At 38.0% G+C, this 26,225-nt stretch overlaps 1 protein-coding gene across 2 annotated transcripts in view; it reads right to left on the reverse strand.

Moving 5' to 3' along the window:
- ipo11 (importin 11) overlaps nucleotides 1-26,225 on the reverse strand; it is a 280,362-nt gene that overhangs the window by 92,801 nt on the left and 161,336 nt on the right. For both annotated transcript variants that reach the window (XM_055161532.1, XM_020932323.2), the window contains exons 25-29: nucleotides 22,593-22,688; nucleotides 20,725-20,838; nucleotides 19,429-19,550; nucleotides 4,111-4,206; nucleotides 848-932 (exon numbers count right to left, since the gene is read on the reverse strand). In XM_055161532.1, the coding sequence (XP_055017507.1) occupies nucleotides 848-932; nucleotides 4,111-4,206; nucleotides 19,429-19,550; nucleotides 20,725-20,838; nucleotides 22,593-22,688 (513 nt within the window). The remainder of the gene's footprint in view (nucleotides 1-847; nucleotides 933-4,110; nucleotides 4,207-19,428; nucleotides 19,551-20,724; nucleotides 20,839-22,592; nucleotides 22,689-26,225) is intronic.

A 26,225-nucleotide genomic window follows, 5' to 3' on the forward strand; every position in this document is an offset into this window, starting at 1 on the left:
TATCCCTTAGTCAATCATAGTTCAGTCTGCATAATTGGGGAAACGTCTTAGATAAGGGTCCTGAGGTCTTATATAAATATAATTTATACAGCGTTCGTATATACAGAAATGTTATGTATATTACTTTCGAGTTTGTGATCTATAAAAAGAGGAAATGTGCGGACCTGTTCAAAAACCTTGAACTTTGTATGTTTGGCTTTCAGGGATAAAAAAGGCAAAGACAATCTGTGCTCAGAGTATGGATACATCGATACAATACTGGTATTGGATATCAACGCCAGTATTGAAATGTTTGATGGACTAGATATTGGTATTGATTGATATCGATATCCCATTTTGTTCTATAAATTGGTGTAATGATATACTTGCAAATGTTTGTCTAAAACACTCCGTAATAGCTGCTCTGTAATATTTTAAATGATAAATAATAGTTACAAAACACATTTGGATGATTTTTACCATACACTGTTTGTGTTTGGAGGAAATTAAACATGTTTTCAGTCTCAGCAGTAGTATCAGTTGATGTTGTGTATTAGCAGATAAAGTATCGACATCAGTATTGAAACAGAAGATGCTGGATTGGTACATCCCTAGCTCAGAGAGATGTAAAGTGAGTGAGTTTGAGTGAGTTTGGGTTGTGTCCTTGCATACACCGAGATGACTACCCATGAAACCTTTGTTACAAGTCAATTTAGCGCTGCACTGGAGAGTGGTCTCGCTAATTAATAAAAGACCACACAGAAAGCGGACTCATAAACACCAGCAAAGCTATGCATCGTGTCTAAGCAGCTTGTGTAGTGTTGTGTGCCTGAAATTAGCTGTGTGCTGTGTGTGTATTGTATCTCACCAGTTTCTTCCTCTTGTCCTGCTCCGTCGGTGGCTCCTCATCATCGCTCAGCTTGGGCTCCTCCAAGTGGCTCATCAGCATGCAGCTGCAAGCAAAACATCATTCAGTCCCATATTAAGCGCACATTAAAGTGCACAGTTGGAGGACGATTTCATAAAAAGGCGGAGAACACACACAGATATAAAGGCTTAACCCTCTGGCACTCCACTACACTGTTCAAATGAGCTCATCTACATTCACCACAACCTTTGGGAGTATATATTTTGTGTGTCCTTGTCACCCCTTACTTATTGCAAGAAATGAATATGGTTTTCAATAGGCGTATGTTCACTGGAAAGGTAGGTCACAAGAATATATTACTTTTAAGTGGTGAAAATACCAAGAATAAGAATATTATGTGTACCAGAGCAGTCACTTATTTCCTGTGGCTCCACAAGTGAAATTCAGTGGCATAAAACACCACCTGTTGTTTGAAATAAGAGAAATAATCCACAGCAGAGCTTTTCTTGTAATACATGTTAATTAATGGTATTGCAATTATTGAGGCTGAAACAAAACACAATTCCAGGTATGATTTTGAAAAGGAATCAAAATTAAAACACAGCTCAGAAAATAGTGTAATATAGGCCCTTTAAACAGTTGCTATCAATGTCATTCTTTGTTATTCAATTACTAGTAAAAGGCTTTCCCTGCCAAAACGCATCAAGTTAAACATTGTCGGGACAGAGGCAATAGAGGGAACAATGCGATGGCAAAAAATTCAAATGAAAAGACTATAATTTTGCCTGAGATCCACTGTGATGGCATTATCCTCTGCTGTCACTTTCGATAATAAGACAGAGGATCTAACTCATAAATATTTAGGCTGGATATGAAGCACAGCAGGGGGGAATAACAATCGCACACGTTAGCAGCTGCCTGGGCCTGTCAGATCAGGTCTCCATGACAGGGCCCTTTAAAGCAGACGGACAAGCATCTGTGGAGAGTGACAGATCTTCAGAGGAGAGGAGCAGCTCAGCCTGGAGGGACAGGGGTGTAAGGAGGACAACACAGCCCCCTCCTCCCCTCCTACCTGAGATTTAAAGCCACAGAGCCAAGGTTTAAAGTCCAATTTAATGTCCCCGTAGGGAAATTTGTCCACTGCATTTGACCCATCCTTCAATGCCAATGGGGCAACCTGTCAGGAGCAGTGCCACGGTGCCGTGCCCAGGGATCCATCTTCAGATCTTGAGCTTGGCTTGGTCTGGATTACAATAGCTGGAGGATTTTAGCCAAGATGCATGTTTCGATTTCATTAAAAGATTTACTTCATAAAGATTTCATATTATGTTAATTACACTTTTGGAGCCCCTAACCTTGGTAAGATGTGAAACAAATGCAAAAACACATGAATTACTTAGTTGTTTCTTTCATGTATGTTTAAATACACCCTCTCCTTCTGATAAAAAAAAAATCTTTTCTTTTTTAATTTGTGAAATGCAGTAAGTTCCAGCGTTACTATTCAATGTGATAAACCAAGAAATGTCAATAGTCAGGAGCTCCTATGCCCATCAAAATTACAATAGAAGAAAAACACTATGCATCTTCACCATAGATATATTGTATGCTGAGTTGAATTATTACTTGTAGAAATGGACAGATAGGCATTTTTCATAGTCAGTGTCAATACCGATTGTTTAGAATCCAGTGGAGTCGATGGCTGGTGACCTCTGCTGATTTCTGGGAGTCGATTTAGGTATTGTTTTTCCAAAATTATCAAATATTTATTTAGTACACAACCTTCTTTTACTACAAACTGTATAGAGTCTAGAGTAGTCACATTTTTGCAGTACCCTCTTTGGACATACACTGGTCAAAAGTTTTAGAACATCACACTATTTCCATTTTTTATTTTTAATTTTTTTTTTCTGTTTACTGTTGACCAAAATATATTCTAAACTTTTGCTTCATGAAAGTGTCCACCTTTGGCAGATATAACAGCTGAACACACTCGTGGCTCATTCATTTTACAATAGAAATCAAATATTCTTCAGAAAGTTCTTCCCAAGGCTGTTGCAGAAGTTCCCATAAATGTGTGGCACTTGTAGGTTGATTGGATTTCACTCTTCTGTCCAGTTCATCCCAAAACCAGCTCAATGGGGTTTACGTCTGGAGACTCTGCTGAACACTATGTTTTCAAGCTTTACCGTCTTGTTCTCTTTTCTTGAGGTAGTTTTGGCAAAGCTTGGACTTGTGTTTTGTTATCTTTTTTTTTTTTTTTTTACCTCTAGTTGTTCAGTTCTTACCTTTGTACCATTTCAAGCTCTTCATTGGACTTGCACAACTTGAATTGGAATAAATAACTGGAAAAATGAGGGTGTTCTAAAACTTTTGACTGGTGGTGTAAGTGTTCAAACAAAGCAGGCATATTTAGGCTGCTTTTAGGGTCAAACTAAATATCGACCTCTGCTGGAAATTTAAGGCTGATAGCTGAGACACCAAAAGGACAAATATCGGCCCATACATTAGTCTATCTCAAATTGATTGTGAACTGTAGTAAGGCTTATGTAACCGACATGGATTACAGGCTGAACAGTTACTTTATTTCGGCTTTAATGACCATTTGGATGCAACAAGGCCATTTTAGGGTGTCTGGAAAAGTACAATAAGTAAAGAGTAAAAAATAAGGTTAACTTTGAAATGAAATGTCTCCAGGCTAATTATGCTAATGAATTTAAGTACCATCTTCAGTCAAACCCTTTTTGGTTCACAATAAAAAAAAGCAAGATAAATTATGATAATCTACCATTAAATGTAATAAGAATTTCCCATCATTCTCTGTTCCAATCAAATAACAATTTTAAGACATCAATGTAATTATAATGTATTATGTAAAAGTTTTGTTAGTAATAAGAGTTTTGGCTCTCAAGCAAATTATCCAATCAAAAACTAGACCGAACTTCGTACTTTGGGTTGCCACATCCTCCAACTAAAACTAAAAGTGAAAAGGGCTCTCAGTATAAAGTCTGCTGTGTTTACGACAGCTATATTCTAGGTACAGCAGTGAATTTGTGCTGCAATCTTAAACCAGTACTAGGAGGGTATATTGTAGCTATTACCTCTCAATCTTACTGTAAAATGTGTGCATCTTCTATGAGTTTTTTTCTTGTTACAGTAATATATTTTGATGTGAGAGCTACTGCGTCCAACTGTTTTCCCTTGCAGATCAATAAAGTTTGTCTAAGTCTAAGTTATGTGAAGAGAAAAACCTGAGTAGTTCTTACTCTTTATAGGTCCCTGTGTCTGGGTCCTCCGTCATGACGTCGTGCAGCGCCTCCACTGTGATGTTGATGATGCCACAGAACTTGTCTTGTACCACTCTGCAACACACAAACACAGAAAAGGTCATGAGGTATAGTTACATGGTTAAAAATGCACTCAATTACAAGTACAAGTTGTGTTGCCAAATTTGTACTTAATAGTGCAAGGTGTAACGTTTGTGGTGGAGGGTCGGCCATCTGATTATCTTCAACGAGATGCTTTACCGTTTGCCTGGAATGTTCCACAGTATTTAAACATATACAGTGGCCCCTCGTTTATCGCGGGGGTTACAATCTAAAAATAACCCACAATAGGCAAAATCCGCAAAGTTGTCAGCTTTATTATTATATACGTTTTAAGGCTGTAAAACCCCTCACCACACACTTTATACACTTCCCTCAGACATGACAGTTACAACCCTTTTTGCATCCTTCTTAAAACTTATATCTGCTGTCGTCCTTATGTTATGTTCCTCCTTCTTTATGTAACGAACGAAGATTGATTTATTCCGTAATGGCGCCCTACAGCCGTGTAACTTCTACCTTCTTTCAGCGTGTCCAGAAGTCCAACTTTTTGTGCAATGGTTAGCATCTTTCTCTGCCTTTTGGGTGCGACCGCAGGAGAAAACTTGCAAACATACAGCACTGAATCACACTGCTAGTGATTGAACATTTATGTAAACTTGTCAAGCTGAACACATTCTGTACTGTACTGGAGACACGGCACGGGGGAGACTGATTGACAATGGTCTACAGTCCCTTAGCCAATCAGGACGCAGAGGGAGGAAAACACTGTTTAAAAAAAAGCATGCAAAACAGTGAGGCCGTGAAAGGTGAACTGCGTTATAGTGAGGGACGACTGTATATCTCAATGGAGACAAGTAAGTGACACTGCCAGGTCATGTTATGGGTGAGATCTGTGGAGAATGGATCTCGCTGATGTTTTTCATGGTATTTATGAGCAATAAAAACATTTGTAATTGAATAAATGTATGATAGATAAGTTTAATGGCATACTGTGGAACATTCTGGGCAAAGCAATAAAATCTCCATGGAGACAAGCAGGTGATGGACCGCCTGAATGAAATGTTCTACAGTGCACCTTTAAGTAAAATGTATATAGAATATAGTATATATTTATCTTTTACAATTTAGTAGCACTTAATATTTTAGTCTTTTGCACTACATTTACATAATTAAGTTGTTTTAATTCTGTTCTGATTAGTTCTGGCCAATTAGAGCAGGTGACAGAATTTGACCATTCCTAAACGACACCACATGATAACGTAAAATAGTATTTTGTGTGGATTTTTTTTTAAACGTCATTGAATTCTGTATTTTTAGGCTTATTCCTTCCAAAATGAAGTTTGAATTTTTTTGTATCATAAAAAGTACATGTTTTAAAATCGACTCAAAAAAGTAGAGCTACCCAAAAAAATCCAATAACTCTTAAATTTATAAACAGTTGTGTTCCCCTTTGCAAATGTGCCCAGGGAGCTGCGCAGCTGCTGAACCATACGAGCACGTGCCTCAGAAAAGCACCGGTTTGTGTTGGACAAACCTGGAGCAGTCACTTTGATAAAGTGCCTGTCAAATGAAACACATGGCCGTCCACAGCAAAAAGCTCTAAGTGCCATTCATCACCAGAACCAACACAAGTCCACCATGTTCCACTCACAGAATTCTCACCAGCAATATTTCCTCCTCGGCTCGTGACATTTTTACGACTGCTCGGAATTACATAGACAGGATTTTTTTTTTTTTTACACATTTCAGTAAAACGGAGTTATCAATTCATAGCATATTGTCACTGGAATCATTGTAAAACTTAAACGCACAGGGGACATAAAGGGAGATACTATACACTAATTTTTTGGCAATCTTTGTTAAGCCCGAAGCGTAAACAAGTAAAGAAATGGCATGGTAAAAAGTCAACAGGCAAAAGCTCAAATAGATGACATCTTTAAATTAAAGTATGTAAAGATTACTGTTAAAAGAAGAAAAAAAAATCACAACTGAAAGCCCCATGTTAAAGCTTTAAACCTCCAGAATTCACTCACTGAGCTGCAGAGGCTGCACTAGCACTGATTAAAGAGTCAATATTATGTTATCTTCTGATCTATGTTATAATGTTGGGACCTCCTATTTGTTGGTGGGGATATGAGCACCTGGGCTGGCAACCATTTTGTTATAGGTACTGTGGGCCAAAACAAGAAAAAATATCTGATGAAGGCTTTTTGCCGAAATGTACTTTATTAAAAAAAAAAAAAGCTTTTGGACATCGGCCGTCTGAGTGTGCTATGCATGTTTTTACTTTTAAATTGTTCCTTGCACCCCTACAAGAACTTTGGTGTACGTTTTCTGTTTTGTTTGATAGTTGTTTCCTCATCACAAACGTATCTGGAGTTGTGGTTTGTTTCATTTACACGTTTAACACACGATCCCTGCATACTTAGTTCTTCTCTCAAAAAAAAAAAAAAACTCTGTTCCACCTTGTGGTAATACCGGAAGTGCTCCACTGTGTTTTTAAACTCCATACACCTTTACTAGAATGATTTGGATAATTTAAGCCATGGAAATGTGAATGTCTACTGAACAAAAGGTAAAAGGTAGCTGTTAACTTGAAAACTACCACTGGATGACATCACAACATGGAACAGAGCATTTTTAGCTTTGGAGATGTAGACAGACTAAGAATAAAGTGCTACTCAAACATGTGTGAATGAAACAAAACACAACTCCAGGTTTGTTTTTGAAGAGGTTACAACATTATAACATGGCTTAAACCTCACAAGAGTCAGTTTTGCATAATATAGAAGCTTTAATGATTGGCTGCAGATGCTGAGGGTTGAGATAGTGAGGATTCAGATCAGAGAGGCGTTTGGCAACCCAAATAAGAGAGTCATGTACAATGTTTTTTGTAATAAATCAGCATTAAAATTCTTATCAGAAAATGCCATATTTGATTTGAACATGTTTACCTCATATCTGGGGAAACAGATGGGCAAGTTTATGAAATTTTAAATAAAAGGTGGCTTCAACTTTGTAGTACATTGGAGGGGTAAGTAATAATATTGGTGAAATTTGTAGCACACAGACAGTTTTAAAGGCCCTGTACTTTACTTTTATTTCTTCTAGTTCAGGAAAATGCCCTTTTGTCATAAAGTGTATTGTAAAAGCAGATATTTGAAGGAATAAATTAGACACATAACAAAAGTGGCATTTTAACACAGATTTTTTGTCAGACAAGAACAATGCCAAGGACACTCATTTTAGTCCAGTCAGACACATTGTTGGATGTGGAAACAACAGCCTGTAACTATCCCGGTTCATTGTTTCTCTGTCATGGTTTGACCTTGGGGAGGAGGACGAGACTAAGTGGGCGGGTCTAAAAGTTTATTCTGCAACATGTTCCTCACTTGTAATTTAAAATTGGGTGCAGGACCTATAATTTGCGGATTATTGCTTTGTTTACTCAGTCATCTTGCATTAAGGAAGCAACCAGATGACAAAGAGAAGTCCCCTCCTCCTGACAGGTTGTCCCAGAAGCATTGAGGGATGGCTCAAATGCAGAGGACTAATTTCCTTATGGGGACAATAAAGTGTACTTTAACTTTGAGTCTGAGACAGTATATTAAAGCTTCCTATTTTCTGATCTCTGTTGTAATGTTGTCTCATCACAAACATACCTGGACAGGTGTTTTGTTCCATTCACACATGTTTAACACACAAACCCTTCATACTGAGGCTGAGTTCTTCTCTCAAACAGAAAATGCTTTGTTCCAGCTTGTGATGTCATGTGGTAAAACAGATGCTCCAACGTGTTTTCAAACTCCATACACCGTCACTAGAATCATTTGGATTATTTCAGCTTTGAAACTGCCACTTTTTACTGAACAAAATGTAATAAAAAAGACAGCCGTTAACTTGAATACTACCACTTCATAAACATCACAAGGTGAAATAGAGCATTTTGCAACTCCAGATATCTTTTTGATAAAGTAACAACTTTATAACATCAACCCTTTATTACAACAACCTGAAAAACCTCAAATTGCAAGTGATGAAATCAGAGAAAATCCATTAACGAAATGCGGTTTTGTATTTTATTCATTGTTTTGAAAAACCTTGGGAGACCTTGAGATAGTCTCTGGAGACTGTCAGCACTCATTGATAAATTATTTGAGTCATCATTTGAAAGAGCGCTGAAGAGTGGCTTTCCCCTTGTCGATAGGAATAGAAAGCAGTGAATACAAAGCCAATGTGTTATAAAAACATGTTTGTGTGTGTGTGTGTGTGTAACTGGGAGCACTGACGCATCAAAGGCTGGCTGTCAGATCAAGTCCTCGCCTAGGCTGACCCCCGGCAATGTTACGCAAAGTTCAGCGAGCATGAAGTTGAGAAAAATGACAAAAAAAAGGAAAAATAATAAATCAGTACTTGACAGATGCTCACATGGCAAACTTTCGCTGGGAACCTTTGCAGAGACTAAAGGAGATTTGACCACAGGGACCAGCGGATAGACCTACTCTCACAGATTTTATTGCACCCTCAGGAGGGTCAGTTTTTCAAGTTCAATTCTAATTTTATTTTTGTCACTTTTGATCATTTTTCATCGTTGTCAGGTTCATAATGACAGATGACTCTTCACAGCTTCTCAGATCAAGTCAAAAATAAACTTCGGAAAGCCATGAGGACTAGACTGGAGGTTTGAATCTGCTCCTGAACACAAGAACACAAGATTTTGAGGCAGACTAAAGGCAACGTGCCACTTTTTGTCTCATCAATTTTAGGCTGGTTTAACTTAGTTCATTTTGTTGTTGTTTCATAATCTTTTGTATGCTTTTCCAGAGATTCAGAGCTTGTTCAATAGCTGCAGTTTTAAAGGTCATATATTACACAAAACTGATACTTGTGAATTTTAAGTCATGTCATAATGTTGTTGCCTCATCAAAAACATACCTGCAATTGTGTTTTGTTTAATTCATATATGTTTGAGTAACTCTTCATTATTAGGCTACGTTCAGACTGCAGGGCTTAATGCTCAATTCCGATTTTTTTGTGAAATCCGATGTTTTTGCGAGGTCGTTTACATTTCCAATTAAATGCGACTTGTATGTGAACGCCAGTGTGAACATTAAACGGCCCGAAAGTGTCCCACATCTGCACTGGAGGACACGATGACGTCAACCACAGCGAGCATGCTCTGTGTTTACGGAAGTCGTCCAAAGCGAGCATTGAGCACCTGGCAATTTTAAAGTTCCTCTTGTACCGGAGCCAGAACATGGACAACTTACTTGTTTTAAGGAGGAGATTGAGAAGGAGAAGGACGAGGTTTTGGCCGTGGCATTTTGTAGGACAGCGGCAGTGACGTCTGTTGAAAGGAACATGTGGATGCGCAGACGTAGCCAAGAGCGGTGAGTGCTGATGTGCTTCGCTTCAGTGACACGGAGTTCATTAAAAATGTTTGCCTACTTCAGGGCAGAATAGTGACGTTTGTGGCTTGCTGATAACGTGTAGGTCGGATGAATGCGATTTGGCCGTTCAGACTGAAGTCGCATGTCAAAAGATCGGATATGTATCGGTTTCAGGAGCACATACCCAAGTGTCCTGGGTCACATTTGAAAAAATCGGATCTGTGTCGTTCAGACTGTCATTAAAAGATCAGATACAGGTCACATAGGGTCCAAAAAATCGGATTTGGGTCACTTCAGGCTGCAGTCTGAACGCAGTCAAAGTCTGTCTCCATCTTCAAAGCTCAAAATGCTCTGTTGCACCTTGTGTTGTCATAAAGCGGTAGTTCTCAAGTTAACAGCTAACTTTGGCCTTTAAATTCAGTAGAAATTGGTAATTCCAGAGCTGAATGTATGGAGCTTAAAAACAGAGTGGAGCACTTTTCTGTATTTCAACAGGACATCACAAAGTAGAAGTAGTGTTTTCTGTTTGAAAGAAGGGTTCAGCCTAAATATGTAGGGTTTTTGTGTTGTTCCAGGATTAGGTAACAACATTATAACATAGATCAGAAAATTGCGTAATATTGTTTTGTATCTTTTTCAGAGATTGAGTTTGTATTTCTAAGCATTTTCAATGGCTAATGTTTTAATATTGTTCAGTGGTATACTAAACCAGAATGATGTTTTTCCCCTTCTAAATCACTCATACTGGCATGCCCTCAGTTTCATAACACCATTTAAATTCTTTGTATGTACTAAAAAGGAGTTTATTTAGCTTGGCAGTGTACCCATTTTTTTGTTGTTGTTGTTATTGTTGTTTGTTTTCATATATCTGAGCAAAAGAGAAGCAGGAACAGTGCTTAGAAACGCATTGAGGTGAATAAATAGAATGATCGGAATATATAAGGTCAGTGAAGCGTAACTTTGGACCATTGTAAACCCTTTAAAATGAACTACTTTTGTTTTTCAAGTTTTAAGACAGTAAAAATCAGGTACAGCTCCTTGAAGAGACTCGGTTTCCGAAGGGTTAAATTTTTCAAGTAAAGTTACTTTCCCAACAAACAAAAGAGTAAAAAAAGTGTTGTATACCTCAAAAACCTCAATAGTGTGTGAATCTTGTATAAATGTATTAGTTAAAATGTCATTATTCTTATATTAAAGCTTCTTGTGTGTTTAAAATGTGCACTCACAATCCAAAATAGAGAGTTAATCTAATTCACTTCAATTTATTTATCCTAATAGGGCGATTGTGAGGCACTGCATTGCTTGTCAGAATAAGAATTAGATAGTAAACTCGATCAGTCCTACTCAGTGGTGAAACGTAATGAAGTAAGAATAGTAAAGTACTGCAATAAAAGGTGTATTGTGTAATTTTTCTGGGAGAGGGCCCGATAACTGGTTGTCTCCATGGAGATGTAATTTCTTTGCTTGGGATGATTATATTGCCTGTAACATCCAGCTTTTATTGTGCAATATTCCAGGTAAAGTGATAATATCCCCATGGAAAAAATAGATGACATACCATTCATCAGAAAAGTTACACAGTGCACCTTTAAGTATACATTTTAAGTATTTATACCTTACATAATCAGAATTTAAACTGGATATTTTTTACTTTTTCACTACATTTAAGAGCAGGTGTCTGTGCTTCCTACATTTTTTAACAGGGCTGAAAAGTAAAAACATTTAATATTATTGTCTGAAACCTGTCGAAAAAGCTAAGCAGTTTTTTTTTTTTTTTTTTTTTAACACATTTATAGTTTGAAGAAAGAAAAATATACAAATAATATATAACAGCTGGGGAAAAAAATCAATTCAGTTGTTTCTGTTAAACAAAACAGCCAAAATCTTTATTAAAATCGCTGCATTTGAAGCTTTATCGGATCTCAAATACTTTTACTTACTTTTTACACTTTTAGTACATTTTTAAACGGGTGCTTTAATACTTTTAACTTAAAGGTGCACTGCAGAACTTTTGTAGAAGAGGGTCCGCTATCTGCTCGCTTTGTCTAGAATGTTCCACACTATAGATTAAACCTATTTATCACAAGGGAGACAAGTAAATTACAGCAGTACGCCACACTACTATTCTGATATATGGAGAGTCGCCGCTACTGACAGAAGGAATTACTTTATTTTTTAGCAATGGAAACATCAGTAATGACTAGATTAAAGTAGATTTTAAGTAGATTTGTCATGTGATACTTGTTTTTTTTTGCTCCAGCTTCTGTACTTTTACTCAAGTAACAAAACTGAGTACTTCTTCCACCACTGGCCCTACTTACAAGTTCTATGGCAAGTCAGGTATGTTACTCATGTGCTTGACGTTTTCTATGGGGGTATAAAAATGGGCCAATTGCTTTTCAAGGTTGTCCATAGAAGCCCTTATGATATAGTATATGTTATAGCTCAATAAATGCAACAGTTCTGACTTTCATATCGACTTTTCGCAATTTTCTTTAACTACCTCTTTGGCTGGACCACATTTCACCTGTAATAAGCTGGAAGTGCAAACACATCAGTGAGCACCTCTGCCCCCAATTTCCTCATGATAGTCTCAAAATTGGCAGCCATGGCAACAGCGGCGTGCAGGCATCAGATTAAAGAAGGCCCTTTATCGGCTTTTTAAAATGTCTGTCAATTCTAATTCTACCATGCACAACTCCTCTCCGGTGATTACTTTTTATTGGGTGTGAGTTTGCCATTCTAATTGCTCACAGTTGAGGGTTATTATGGAAGTAAATGAGATGCAAGAAACAACAGCTAAGGAAAAAAAGATTGTTAGGTATAATGAACCTTAAGGCTGATATGGGGGAGTGGTTTGCAGGTTCGATTCCAGGTTTGAGTAGGTTTTCTTTGGGTGCTACGATTTACCCCATTAACCCAAAGCATGCAACATGGGTTAAATGCTTCAGAGAGAATAGGGTTAGACTTGGAGATGGGTCCACAAATGCAAAGAAAAAACTTACTGTATTTTTTGGACTATAAGTTGAACTTTTTTTCACGTTTTGGGTTGTCCTGCAACATACTTCTGCGGGGCGACATATATATTAAAATGTTCACAGTGACAGCCGTGAGAGGGCGCTCTAGGCTTGCGTGCCAGTATCTGCTACTCCTATTACTACTGTACCACTGTCACTTTGTTCTCTACTGTGCATGTCTCCTGCAGAAAGAGACATTGTCCTGCTGCAAGTAGTGAAATATGCAGTTGAAAATGGTAATCGAGCAGCAGAAAGAAAGTTTGGAGTGAGCAAGAAACTTGTGAGGGACTGATGTAAAGCGGGGATGGAGAACACAGCTTCACGGCAGCTGGAAGGATGCGCCATGCAGCTATCCTGGAAGTCACTGGATGGATTGACAAAGCACAGACTTCAGTGACAACTGAAACCATCCTATTGGGTTTCAGAAAGGCCGAAATAATTCTAACTGGAACTGATGCTGAGTCTGATGCTACACAGAAGAGCCAACGGCGCTCCATTTACCTCCAGAGGTCATGAAGTTACTCAGAAGTGATACCGAGAATGAAGAATTCATCGGATTTAGTGATTTGGAGTGAGATCGAGAGTTTAGTAAACTTATGTTCTGTTGTTTATGTTATAGTTATCTGAATAACTGTTCACATGTTACGTTAACATACCAGACGCCTATTCAGCCTGTTGTTCTCTGTTCTGTTGTTATCACTATAACTTGCCTTTCAAGATGAAATGTTGGTTCCTGGGCTCTGATTTTATAAAATACATTTCCTCCAAAAAGTGCGACTTATTGTCCAGAGCAACTTATAGGCCAATAAATACGGTAATTCCTTTACTTACTAGTCTAACAGTATAACATATTAAAAACATAACCTGACCAATATCTAGATTGCAGGGCTGTAAGTCAACTAATGAAATTCTTGGTCAACTAAACAAAAAGGAGGTGTGGTAAAAGCTCTCAAAATGATTACAAATCTCTATGTATCTGACCAAAACTGTACTCAAGGCGATAAACAGACAGGAGTCCATGCAACTATTTATGCAGAAATAAGTACTAGGAGATGTATTTATATAAAGACAAACATATTCATTAGCTATAATGGTGAACTATAGTGTGAAGCCTGTCTAGTTCAATCAAGAGCTTTGTGTGATTCCGGTGCAGTAAACTTCTGTTGTCAGTCTAATTAACAGATGCTCCAAGATCCTGCGTTTGCAAAAGGAGATGCAGCTTGAATAAAAGCAACATCAGAGTTAACAGTAGAGGTGGTAGAGAGTAGAGGTCCTGGGGCTGTGTATTGGCTTTCCTTCAGAGTTCTAGTAGTGTTAAAAAAGTAAGGTGTCAGCGATGAGCCCAAATAAGCTGATGGGAGATTGTGATGACTCAGGCAGACTTAATACCCCTGTAGAGCTGCATGCTAAACTTAAGGTGAGATGTTTGATTCATGGAGGAACTTTTTAGACAAAGTTCACTTTTAATCCACACAAGAGGCAAGTCACTGACAAAAGGACTGGTACATTACCACCTGTGGATTCAATAAGTTGACAATGTATGGAAGTGACAAGATCTTCTCTCTTCTGATTTACATGTGAATTCTGTAACTTTTTGGTTGGGGGTCCCTCTGCTTCTTTCATGTATGGAAACTCTCTGCTTAGAATGTTCCACAATATGACATTAAACAGCTCTACCTTACATTTATACAGTTATAGGTGGTGTGGTTTTATAGCTCAAAAATACCTAGAAAAACAGGCATTCTGACGGTGAGCGGTGTTGTCGCTCCACAGATCTGACCTGTAACTTGGTCTGATTTGGTCTCCATGATAATAGAAAGGTTTAATGCCATACTGTGAAACATCCCAGATAAAGCAATACTAGGCATCTCCACTGAGAAAAGCATTTGACGGACCCTGCACCAGAAAAGTTACACAATGCACCTTTAAGTAATTCTAACCAGGTAACATTTTATGATTAAATCTTCTTGTTGTTCCCTGAATTTAAATTTTTGTTCTTTGGCATTTGCGAAAAGTTTTACTAACCAAAATGAAAACCAACACAAAATGATGTATTGAAAGTATAGTGCCTCATAGGTACACACTGTCGAAAGTTAACCTCTAGAAATAATATCACTCAAAATGAATGATTTGTGCTTTATGTTTTCAGTTATACCAGAATAGCTGATTGAGATGAAGAACCTAGTATGTAGATTGTAGGGGTGTAACGATATCCAAGTCTCACGATACGATATCGTCACAGTATGAACCTCACGGTACGATATTTATTGCAATATCGTAAGAAAGCTCACAATATCGTGGGGAGGCTCACGATTAGGGATACAACAATATCCATAATCGATTTTTACAATATACATTTCACTGTATTTATTGCGATATTTTGTGGAGGCTAACAAAACTGTTAATATGCTACTTTTTCCTCTTAAAATACCTTGACAAGACTTAATCCAAAGAACTAAGACTTAAAAATGCTTAGAACTGTTATTTCTTCATGTAATCTGCACTGACATGGAGCAAAGGATCGTGGTCTGTGTAGTTCCCTCTGTCTTTTTTCAGCTATTTCTGCACCATAACTCTTAATTTAAGCAAAGAGACTTGTAATTCGATATATTGTGATGGTCCATGATATTATTGTGAGAACTTTGACAATATGATATCACAATATTTCGGTTATTGTTACATCAATAATAGATTGGACAAGCATGCTCCCTTCGTACCCAGAAGTACACCATTTTGTAGTTGACTGGAACTTGGATTAACTTCCTGACCTGAGAGCTTTAAAAGCCCATCATGAGCTGACAGTCCTTCTCAAAGATCCCAGATGTTTTGAGGTGATCCAATTCTAGAGAACAAAATCAGGTGCAGCATCTATAAACTGTCCAGTTACTAAAAAGATGCAAACTCAGTGCAATCTCTTCACTTCTGTGGCTCTTATGAATGTTTATAATCTTATTTATTATGCATAATTGACTCTTGTGAGCTTTAAGACATGTTCATAATCAAAAACATACCTTTGGTTGTGTTTTGTTTCATTTCACTCAGGTTTGAGTAACCATGTATTATTAGTCTGTCTACATCTCCAAAGTTAACAACTACTTTCTTCACCTTTTGATCAGTAGAGATAGGCAATTCTATTTCTGAAATTATCCAAATGATTCAAGTGAAGGTGTATGAAGTTTAAAAACACAGTGAAGCACTTCCTGTATTACCACATGACATCACAAGGTGGGGATAGACTGTGAAAAGAACTTGTCTTAAATCTGCAGGGTTTGAGTGTTGAACATGAGTGAATGAAACAAAACACAACTCCAGGTCTGTTTTTGATGTGAAAACAACATTCTAACATAGATCAGAAAACAGCATAATATGAGCCCTTTAAATAATAAGTAATTGACTAATAAACAGGACTAGTACCTTAGTCTCATGGTCCGCAGCAAACAAGACAAAGCTTCTATCTCCATGGCAATTAAAAAAATAAACTGATTTGTCATGCAGAGCCGAACAAGCCAAGGCTGTCATTTTCAATCTCTGATGCCTGACCGCAGTTGGGGGCGTAACAAAGCATTTCATGGTTGTCCACGCGATAATTACCAGATCTGTGTATCAAACCTCAGAGCATACAATCTCGATGAAGACAACCGTCACTATACAGTATGATCGGCCATCACGGGGAAAGTTAAGATTCACTTGAACAGCCCGGGCTTTGAACTAGTTTAGAAGAAGTTTCACTCAAATTCAGTGTTAAGTGTGCTTACACTTTTTGCACGTTTGCATGAAGAACTTTTTGTTTCTTCTTGGCGTACACATACATAATTCCTTTCTTATTACTTAAAGGTCCTATACAACACAAAACTGTGAGATTTAAGCCTATGTTAGAATGTTGTTACTTCATCCAAATCATAGCTGGAGTGTTTTTGTTTCATTCATACATGAAGCTTATTAACTGGTTTACATCTCTAAAGCTCAAAATGCTCTGTTCCACCTTGTGATGTCATGTAGTGGTAGTTTGCAAATTAACAGCTCCTTTACTTCAGAGATTGGCAATTCCAGGGTTGAAATCATCTAGTCGTGCCATTCTAGCCAGGCTGGAGACACCTAGTGCTTCCACTCAATTTCATTTCTCTCCAGCGGCTAGGTCAGGAATTGGAATATACTAGATGGTTTGCAAGAACCATGGAAGTTGTAGACCGTGCACCGACCAATCAGCGAAGAGCTGTGAAGCCATGACTGGGTCCCTTTTGTGTTACTACAACAGTAAACAAAGTGGTCACGATGGAAGTAGACAAAGCCACACATTCTTGAATACAGGCTTGAAATCATCCTAATGATTTCTAGTAAAATTTTATTCAAAGACACAGTGGAGCACTTCCTGTATTGCCATGTGACATCACAAGGTGGAACAGAGTGTTTTCAGTTTGAGAGAAGAACTCAGTCTAAATATGCTGGGTTTATGTGTTAAACATGTGTGAATGAAACAAAACACAACTCCAGGTTTGTTTGTGATGAGGAAACAACATTAGAACAGAGATCAGACAATAGTGCAGGGCTGTGGAGCTCAACAGCATGACATAAATCTAACCGGCTATTTACCAAATAATAATAAAGTGGTTGTTTTCAGCCCAAAAAATACTTTCAAAATCTAAAATTTAATATGTAAAAACTTTCAACAATAGATTTTAAATAAAGCTGAAGATCTATGGGAAAAATGAATGGGAAATTTACTTCCAGAGCCAAGTGGTGGGCGGACACTGTTGAGCTCCATATTTGTCACAAGAGCAAAATGTACCCTGAACAAGCAAGCAAACAAATAAAACAGGCTTAAAGTAGCTCTACTGGATTTACTTCCCTGTAGTTGGGCAGAATTTGCTCTGCCTCAGTACAGATATTTTGTAAAAGGATCAAACTGAGACTGCTGTGCTCACCGGCATTAGCGTGATGGAAAAGACTCTTTCCGCTGGCCTCTTAAAGTTGTGAAAAGAGGTTCTAACTTTTTGTGGTGAATTAGGACACTAGGAATAAATTATAAAGGTGTTTTAAACTAGAGCCCGACCGATATGGATTTTGTTTGGCGATATGAAACGATATAATGGAGTTGGGGCTGCCGATAGCCGATATAATCACTGATATATTTAGTGATGTAAAAATTCACTGTAAATCTTGAATTGATTAAAAAACTTAGGTTTGGCTCTAGTGGATTCTAAATTGGTTTATTTAGGCAACATTTATTGTTATTTTGACTCTTTACATCATATTTACATACAGTAGATTGCCTAATGGTCATTTTTGCATCATTCTAGCTGCTAGTGATGGGTATTCCAGTTTTTGTTTTGTTTTTTGGAGAACTGGCTCTTTTGGCTCGGCTCACTAAAGCAGCTGTCTCTTTCGGCTCCCAAGCGACTCTTGAATTGTTTTGTTGCAACCAGACTAAACCAAACTGAACCAACTGAGTGTCGGGACTCGGTTTCTATCTCTCTCCTGCACTGGAGCCCAAGATTAGTCCTGGTTTATTCATTTTATGCTGAACTGCAGCCAAATAGCACTTTTTTATCCTATGCACACGCAGATTTCTGAAAGTTTCTTTTTAGCCGCTGCTGCTGTCAAACTACGGGTCTACATGCGGCATGAAGAGAAAAGTGAGAAAAAAGAGAAAACACGCTCCCAATAAGAAGCAGGCTCCCGTTGTTCGCTCTAAGAGCCGCTTCGATCGCGACCGAAACATAACTCCTAGCTAGTAAACTATCGCTATTAGCCTTTAGCCGTAAATGCTGCGCACCGCGGTAGTTAATTATATGCATAAATGTGGATCATTCACAGTCTATTCACAGCTCATTTACATATCAATGCAGGTTCAGTAACAAAATAACGGCCAATGTAGTCACTTTACAATGACCAATAGAAAAACAGCGCTGTTTATGTGCGGGAGCTACAGCAGCTAATCGCTAACAAAACCTAAACTAGCTTCAAAGTCGATGTATTTCCAACACTCACCGCTCACACAGGCTCCTCCTCACATCACAAGTCTGCACTAATAAATGTCCTTTTAATCCAGACTCAAACCGATTGTCCGAAAAAGAAAATAATCTCAGTGTTGCGCACGGCTGCTGGTGTAAACAAACACGCGAGTGAAGTGACGTCACTCAGTTCAGGGACAGTACGGACACAGACAAATGACTCCGCAGATAAATACTTGCGGAGCCACATATTAGGACATTTATCTGTCTGTAAATTGGATTAAATGAGAGTCTAAGCTTTATAACGAGGTATAACATGCCCACGTGAAATATCGGCCCAATCAGCAGCATATCAGCGATATAAATTTTGGGATAATATCGGCCAGCCGATATATCGGTTCTATTTTAAACCTCTGCAAACTGTTCATAAGACAGTAAAAATCACCAAATTCCCAAAGCTGGAATCGAACTCACAACATTTTGAGTAATTTTGAGTCCTATGAGCTGCTGTTTAAACCTCTCGACTATCTTGCTCAAATCTGTTTTGATACTTCATGAATTCTTTATATGGTGTGTTCAAACAGGCCTTTCACTTTCATGTTTTGGGTTTTTTTTCCACTACTTGACGAAAACAACTTCAGTGAAATTAAAAACTTGTGGCAGTTGGAAGCCCGTCTTTAGTACCAATCTAGTAAAAATCACAGACAGCTCTGTTCCACACGCAGAAGCCTAAAAGGATCAACAGTGGTGGGATGAATAATTCAACAGTTTTGTCAGATTTGACTTGTTACTTTCCTCTTGGTGAAGCCTCTTTTCAGTCACGCAGACAAGTGTGAGCTCTCCACTGCTCAGCCTCTCTGCATAACAGCGCACATAAATGAGTGATGGGGGTCTCACCCGTTGTCAGACGGCAGAAGGGAGAGCAGGGCCAGTGAGGACAGCTTCCTGCGCTCAGGCTGAGTGATGCTGTCCATGCGGTCCACCCACATCTCGATCAGACTGCCCAGTAACTGCTCCATCTGAGACACAACACAAGCTGGTTAGTACTCAGTTTCATATACTCACTAAGAGACCTGTCACGATAACTCATTCTGAATGTGATATATTGCTGAAGTAAATATAGACCATAAACAATAATACTGAAACCAAACCATAAGGTAGAATGATCCACAAAAACTATTCTAATTTAGCCATATATACTGTACAGAGAGCCATACCGGCTTGTCAAAGCCTGATCTCAGCAGATGTCAGAAGCTAAGCACGGCTGAGCCTGGTCAGTTCTTGCAATGGAGACTGCTGGGAATTCCAGGTGCTACAGTGGGGCACCAGTGACAAAAAAATGTTGTTGTGGCCCTAGGCAAGGCACTTCAGCCACACTAATATGTATGTGGTATGAGCGTGTGAGTGGTGGTAGGGGACTGCCACAGACTGGCAGCCTCAATTCCTTCAGTCTGCCCCAGGGCAGCTGTGGCTACAAGGGCACTGTAAAGAGCTTTGGATGTATTAAAAAGCACTATATAAATGCATATGCATATAAATAAATAATTAAATAATTAATTAAAAGGTACATTACTGTTATTTTTATGGTCTGTCCTTTGAAAATACTAGATTATGTTTATTATTTGTTCTTCAATTTACATTAATTTCAAATTGAAAATCGAATGTTATGACTTGATTAGTAGTTTCCCCAAATACTTTTTGTTATTAATTTCACAACTACGTTGCACTGTGTAATATTGTTTTGAAATATAATGTTACTCTAACTTGAGTACAGTATTTGACTACTCCACTCACCTCTGCACACGGCAACAGGAGGATGAGCTGTGATTAGCCCTGACATTGAAAACCAAACTTTATATCTGGGATGTGACAAACTGACCTTCACTGTAAAGAATTGGGCCTGTGTACTTACGGTAACACAGTCAAAATTTAATTTCTCAGTGTTTTAATAATGAAAACTATAACAAAAGGCCAAACTAATTCTACCCTAGGCCTGACAAAAACAGACATTCTTTTTGATGTGAGTTGGCCATGGACTGAAAAAGTTACAATTATCAATTCTTTGGGTCATTACTTTTAGCCTTGTTCTGTGTAATTCGTTTTAACAGGCAGTTTGGGTTATGGTTTCCGGGGGGTATAAAGACATTGTGATGGTGCTGAGTTGGCACAAGAGAAGGGCACATGCAGATTCACCTCTTGGCTGCTCTCAGAGGCCATCTGTGTGAGGAACGAGGAGAAGAAACTGGAATTCTGTAACAGCACGCGCCCGATAATACCCAGGTAAGTTGCCATCACCACGGGGTATCTCTGCAACACAAATGTACACAGCTGTAATACCACACAGCAACTGCATTTTTTATTACTTTCAGTTTAAGCAATGTAAGATTTGTTTGAGCCAACTATTTTGAATACAAAGTAGGGCTTTTAGCAAGTACTGCTTGGTAGTGCAATATATCAGTGTATCTGTAATGGATGCCATGGGAACTATGCATAGTAAGTATGCTTAATTATGCTTGTGTTTGTATAATTTGAAAGTTCCCTAAATGAACGTTTTCTTCCCTTCATGTCAATGGAATGAAACTGGAAATTCTTAAAGGTGCAATGTGTAACTTTTCTTGTAGAGGGTCCATCACCTGCTTGCTTCTATGGATATGCTGCTGACATTAAACAGCTCTCCCATACATTTATTCAATTGCAGATGGTTTCACAGCTCAAAAATACCTAGAAAAACAAGCATTCTGACTGTGAGCAGTGTTGCCTCTCCACAGATCTGACCTGTAACTTGGCATGTTTACGTCTCCGTGAAGATAGAAAGGTTTATAACTATACTATGAAACCTTCCAGACAAAGCAATAATATCTCTGTGGAGAAAAGCATTTGACAGACTCTCCAAAATTAAAAATTAAAAATTACACAATACAACTTTAACATTTTATTTACTCTTAAGGTTTCATTCATAAAAGATAAAACAATCACAACTGAACCAGAGTTGCCAAGGCCTTAACCTGCAGATAGAGCACACATACACACTTTTCTCAGTGTATGAACAAGCAACACCGAGCTCATGCGAATGCTCAGAACCTACACAACTCAGACGCTGGGGGGGGTAGATACATTTCCTTTAAAACTGTATAGATGGAATGGTTTGAATGGCTTAGTTGCCTTTTGGTATGCCCCACAGCAAGTGAACAATACTTTATAAACCTCCAGCAACTAAAGAAAAATGCTCCCTGACAAAGAGCGTATCTGGAGTCACAATATAACCTTTTCCCAAACATGGCCGATCAATACGAGTCACCACTGTGCATAAGAAGAGAATATTATGAGACAGAAAAGACAAATCCAAATATATAAGTATATAAAGTGCCTATGACAAGTTAGACTCCTAATTTGACTTAAACACAACTAAGATCATTATATTTAAGAATTTCACAGATTTGAAATAATGTTTTAAGTATCAGAAAAAAAGTGTTTGTTTTGTAAATTGTGTGTAAACATTTGGATAGTGTGTTTCCCTTCTAAAATAAAACTCTACTTCCTGCCTCTTGATTGATATAAAACTATCATTTATACTTACAACAGGTATTATTCCACCAATTTAAAGGCGCACTGTGTAACTTTTCTGGTGGAGGGTGCAGCCACGTGCTAGACATTGGCATTAAATGTATCCATCTTGCATTTATTCAATAACATGGGCTTTTATTGATTTAAAAACTTGCATTTTTATTGTCAGTGGGCTTGCCTCACCACAGATCTGACATGTAACTTGACCCTATGGCGTCACCTGTTATTTCTGTGGAGATAAATACGTGTAATATCATACTGTGGGACACTTCAGGCAGCATCTCCACATAGAGATGCTGGTGACGGACCCTCTACCAGAAAAGTTACACAGCGCACCTTCAAGTAGAAATTAGGGAATCGTCAAAACCATCTTTTAGTCTGCTTGAACACGCGTGAAGTCCTCATAACACCTCCAAGTCAAGATACGACAGCTTATGCCTGCCACGTTTAAGATTTTTTTTTAGAGTTGAGTTCAGGGGAAGAAAAGCAAAACTCACCTCTCCATCCAGAATGCCTCTGAAGACAGCTGGTAGCAACGGGTGGAACATGTGGGGTGCCAGCGCTGGGCTAACCTTTAAAGCTATTTCCACCACCTGCAGAGAGAGAGAGAGACAGCGAAAAGGGCGCGCTTTAAGAAGAGGACAAATGAAAAGAGCTAGCATCAAGTATTAGAAGGGCACATGAGGGGAAAGCAGAGGAGGAGCCCAAAACTAAGTGAGACACCTGGGTCAAATAGTATAAAGGTATATGGTAAAAAGACACAGAGCAGTGATAGAGGAGAGGAGACAGCCCCCTCAAGAGATAGTAAAAACAATGGGGGAAAGAGGGGCTTTAATTGAGGGTCTGACCTACAGTGAGTCCCGGACAAGGTTAATCCTTTAAGTTTATGCTGCCATTTCAGTGAATCTTGACAGGTATTATGACGATTTAAAAGAAGAAAAGCTGACCTCTGATTACCCGTGAGGTCATAAAGCAAATGGGAAAACGTTTAACTCGGGAGGGAGATTTGTCCTCTGCATTTGACGAGAGGTCAACCAATATATGTTTTTTTAAGGCCAATATGGTGTTAGGAATCAAGAGCAGTCAATATTTTGGTGTGATATGTAGAACTGTTGGTTTCTTTACACAAAATACACTAAAAGTCAAAAGTTTGGACAGACTTTTTGATCTATTTCTTCTTTTATTTGATTATTTACATTGTAGATACTCAGTGAAGGCATCAAAACTATGAATGAACCCAAAAAAATCAACTTAAAAAAACATTTATATTTAAAAAAGCTTAAAAACAGTCCCTCTTTCATCAAAAAGCTCACTGAGAGAAGACCAATGGTTTGCATTGCTGTCAACAAGGTAAAAGATGACTTGTTCCACTTTTTTTTCTTTACTACATAATTCCTTATACAGAATCTTGCTTCATATTTTTTTGTTTTATATATTTAATATGTAAAAAGTAGTAAACAAAATGAAAAAAAAAAAAAAAAACACTGACTCAGAAGATATGTCCAAACTTTTGACTGGTAGTGTATATGATTTGAAATTATTAAAAACTCAATACAAGTGTCTATAAATTGCACTGATTTAATGAAAAAAAAAAAAAAAAACACTATGGCAATGATATTTTTGACATTACTTCAAATTAATACGATAACAGGATAGGATAGATTAACAGGATTAAACACTAGTCTGTGGTTTCACTAAACTCCTTCAGTTATAATTTTATTAGAACTGTTTGTATGCTAATAAGTGCTATTAAGTGCAAGTGGTATTAAGTTAATGACTGAAGAAAAAAAAAAGCTTCTAAATCAGTAAGGGGAGTGTAGTCACATTTGTGCAGTTCACAAAAGAGCACTAAAGTGTTCAAATAAAACTTTATCAGACTATCCCTGCTCAAGAGCGCCTAGCTGGAGGATAGAGCTTGGGATCGAACTTCAAAAACCTTATGTAACAGGCCAGAAGCAGCAAATGTCCATAGAGGTGCATTGACAGAAACACTGTTAAAAAGTAAACTAAATAGTTAAGGCGCAACCCGATGCTGAGTCACTACTGGTAAATACATTTATCACATTATTGATATTTGCAATGTACATTAAGCTGGGAGGTTCTACATGGATTTTCTATGGAGGAACGTTCAGCAGTTACCATGGTGACACAATGCACACATAAGCACACTATCAAAATATTTTAGATTATCTGAATTTGATTAAAAAATGGATTCAAACAACATATTTTCATGGTCCTGTTTAGGTGTTTGATTTTCAACAAAAGGTTGAGAGAGAAAGTTGGCTAATGCTTTCTAGCTTGTGACTGTAATTTTATGCGTGAGAGACTTGTTTAAGCGCACAAATCAGCTCACCTGTTGTTGTTCCAACTAAATAATTTCTTTCTGGTCAGATGGTGTTAAAACAAGGCTCAGATTGAAGTCTAACTTGAGTAACAGAGCTTCAGCAGTGCCACAGTAAAGCATGAATAAAAAATAAAGGCTAAATCATTATTTCTGATACTAAAAGTCTTTGTTAAACCACTTCTTGTGCAAAGTTCATATGAAACACACCCATTTTAATCACCAAAACAGTGAAAATGTCAAATGTGCTGCATAAATGAGCTTCCTTCCACTAATCAAGCAGCAAAACTGTAGCGCTGTAACAAAATAATTTAGTAAAATATTCAAAAAAGTTCTCTTGGTGATACATCGATAAAGCAGCACGTGATATCAATCCTGTATCATCACATTATACGATACCATATATCAAAATTTGAATATTTCTGCACACCCCTAGCTGCAATTGTTTGGATTGAAGAATATTCTCCTCAAAGTACAAAACATTCTGTCTTTTAATAAAAAACTCTTGCTTGACTTCTACAAACATGTTTAGAAAAGCACTGGATTCTTGGATCAGTTCAGAGCATCAGTTCATATGTCACTCTTCTCAAAATGTCATTGCTTCTAGAGTTGTTGACTATCTGCACTTTGAACAGAATCATACTTTGAAAACATTTTCCCCCAAAATCATGCAGCCTTAATGCTTTAGTTTAGTATCTCAAAATATAAATTGGTTTAACATTAGACTAACTGAAAAATCTATGAGATGTGCCGACACAATCCCAAGGTCTATTGATACTTTGCAGCTCGTGTCATCAACATTCCCTAACTGTAGGCATTGCTTTGTCTGCGACTTGCTAGACTTTAATCTGAGCTTTTAACACAATCTCACCATAAAGAGCTGAATTGATTTGTACTGTTAAATAACTCCTTCTGAAATAACATTACAGCCATAAAATAGCTCACATTAGCCAACAGTTTTTCAGTTTGTCACTCTCACCTTTTTATTGAAAATCGAAACCTAAACAGGATTATGAGCGCTCTTATTGATCACAGGCTCCTGAAAGTGTGTTGTTTAAATCCATTTAGTATCTTTTCTTAAGATTTCAATTTATCTTAAGACTTTTTTGACAGTGTTTTCTAATGTGTCCGTTGTGTAACACATTCCACCACAGAGAACCATGTAGAACATCCACAGTGTGATGTCAAATCAAAATATCAGTGCTGCATCACGATCTCTCAGGATTACAATTCAGATTCCCAGTGGCCTCTGTTCTTTGAGTAACCATATGGTGCCCTTAGGTGTGTGACAGTCCTCAGTGCTAACCACACTTATCAAGGCTTTCTCATGCACACATCCTCTCAGGGCATTACTATAGGAGTCTGCATGTTCTCCACATGCATTTTTGAGTGTACCCAAAGTACAATAGGCTAATCCTGAGGCTACATAGGATTTGAAAACAAGATCAAGGCTCCACAGCTGCAGCAGGGTCCTGTCTCTTCTGTGGCCTGCTCTGTGGGAGCACAGCAGTCTCTCACTCCAGGAAACTCCAGCAACAATGAGTGGAATCTGAAGCAGAAGACAATTTACTACTGACATGCCTGGTATGACTGCTCACAACAAAAAATATATTTTGAGAAGGAGTGAAAAGAATTGAAAGAAGTGAAAACGGTCTATAACAGATAAGCAACTGGAAAAAAATGAGATTAATCCATACATAGAAAGTACAATCTGTGTATATGTGCATATGATGGAGGGGGTGTGTGTGTGTGTGCATATGATGGAGGGTGGGAGGGGCTAAGGGGAGTG

This window comes from Boleophthalmus pectinirostris, unplaced genomic scaffold, assembly GCF_026225935.1.
Source record: "Boleophthalmus pectinirostris isolate CB_2022bp ecotype Guang Dong unplaced genomic scaffold, ASM2622593v1 HiC_scaffold_4, whole genome shotgun sequence".
Lineage (NCBI taxonomy): Eukaryota > Metazoa > Chordata > Actinopteri > Gobiiformes > Gobiidae > Boleophthalmus > Boleophthalmus pectinirostris.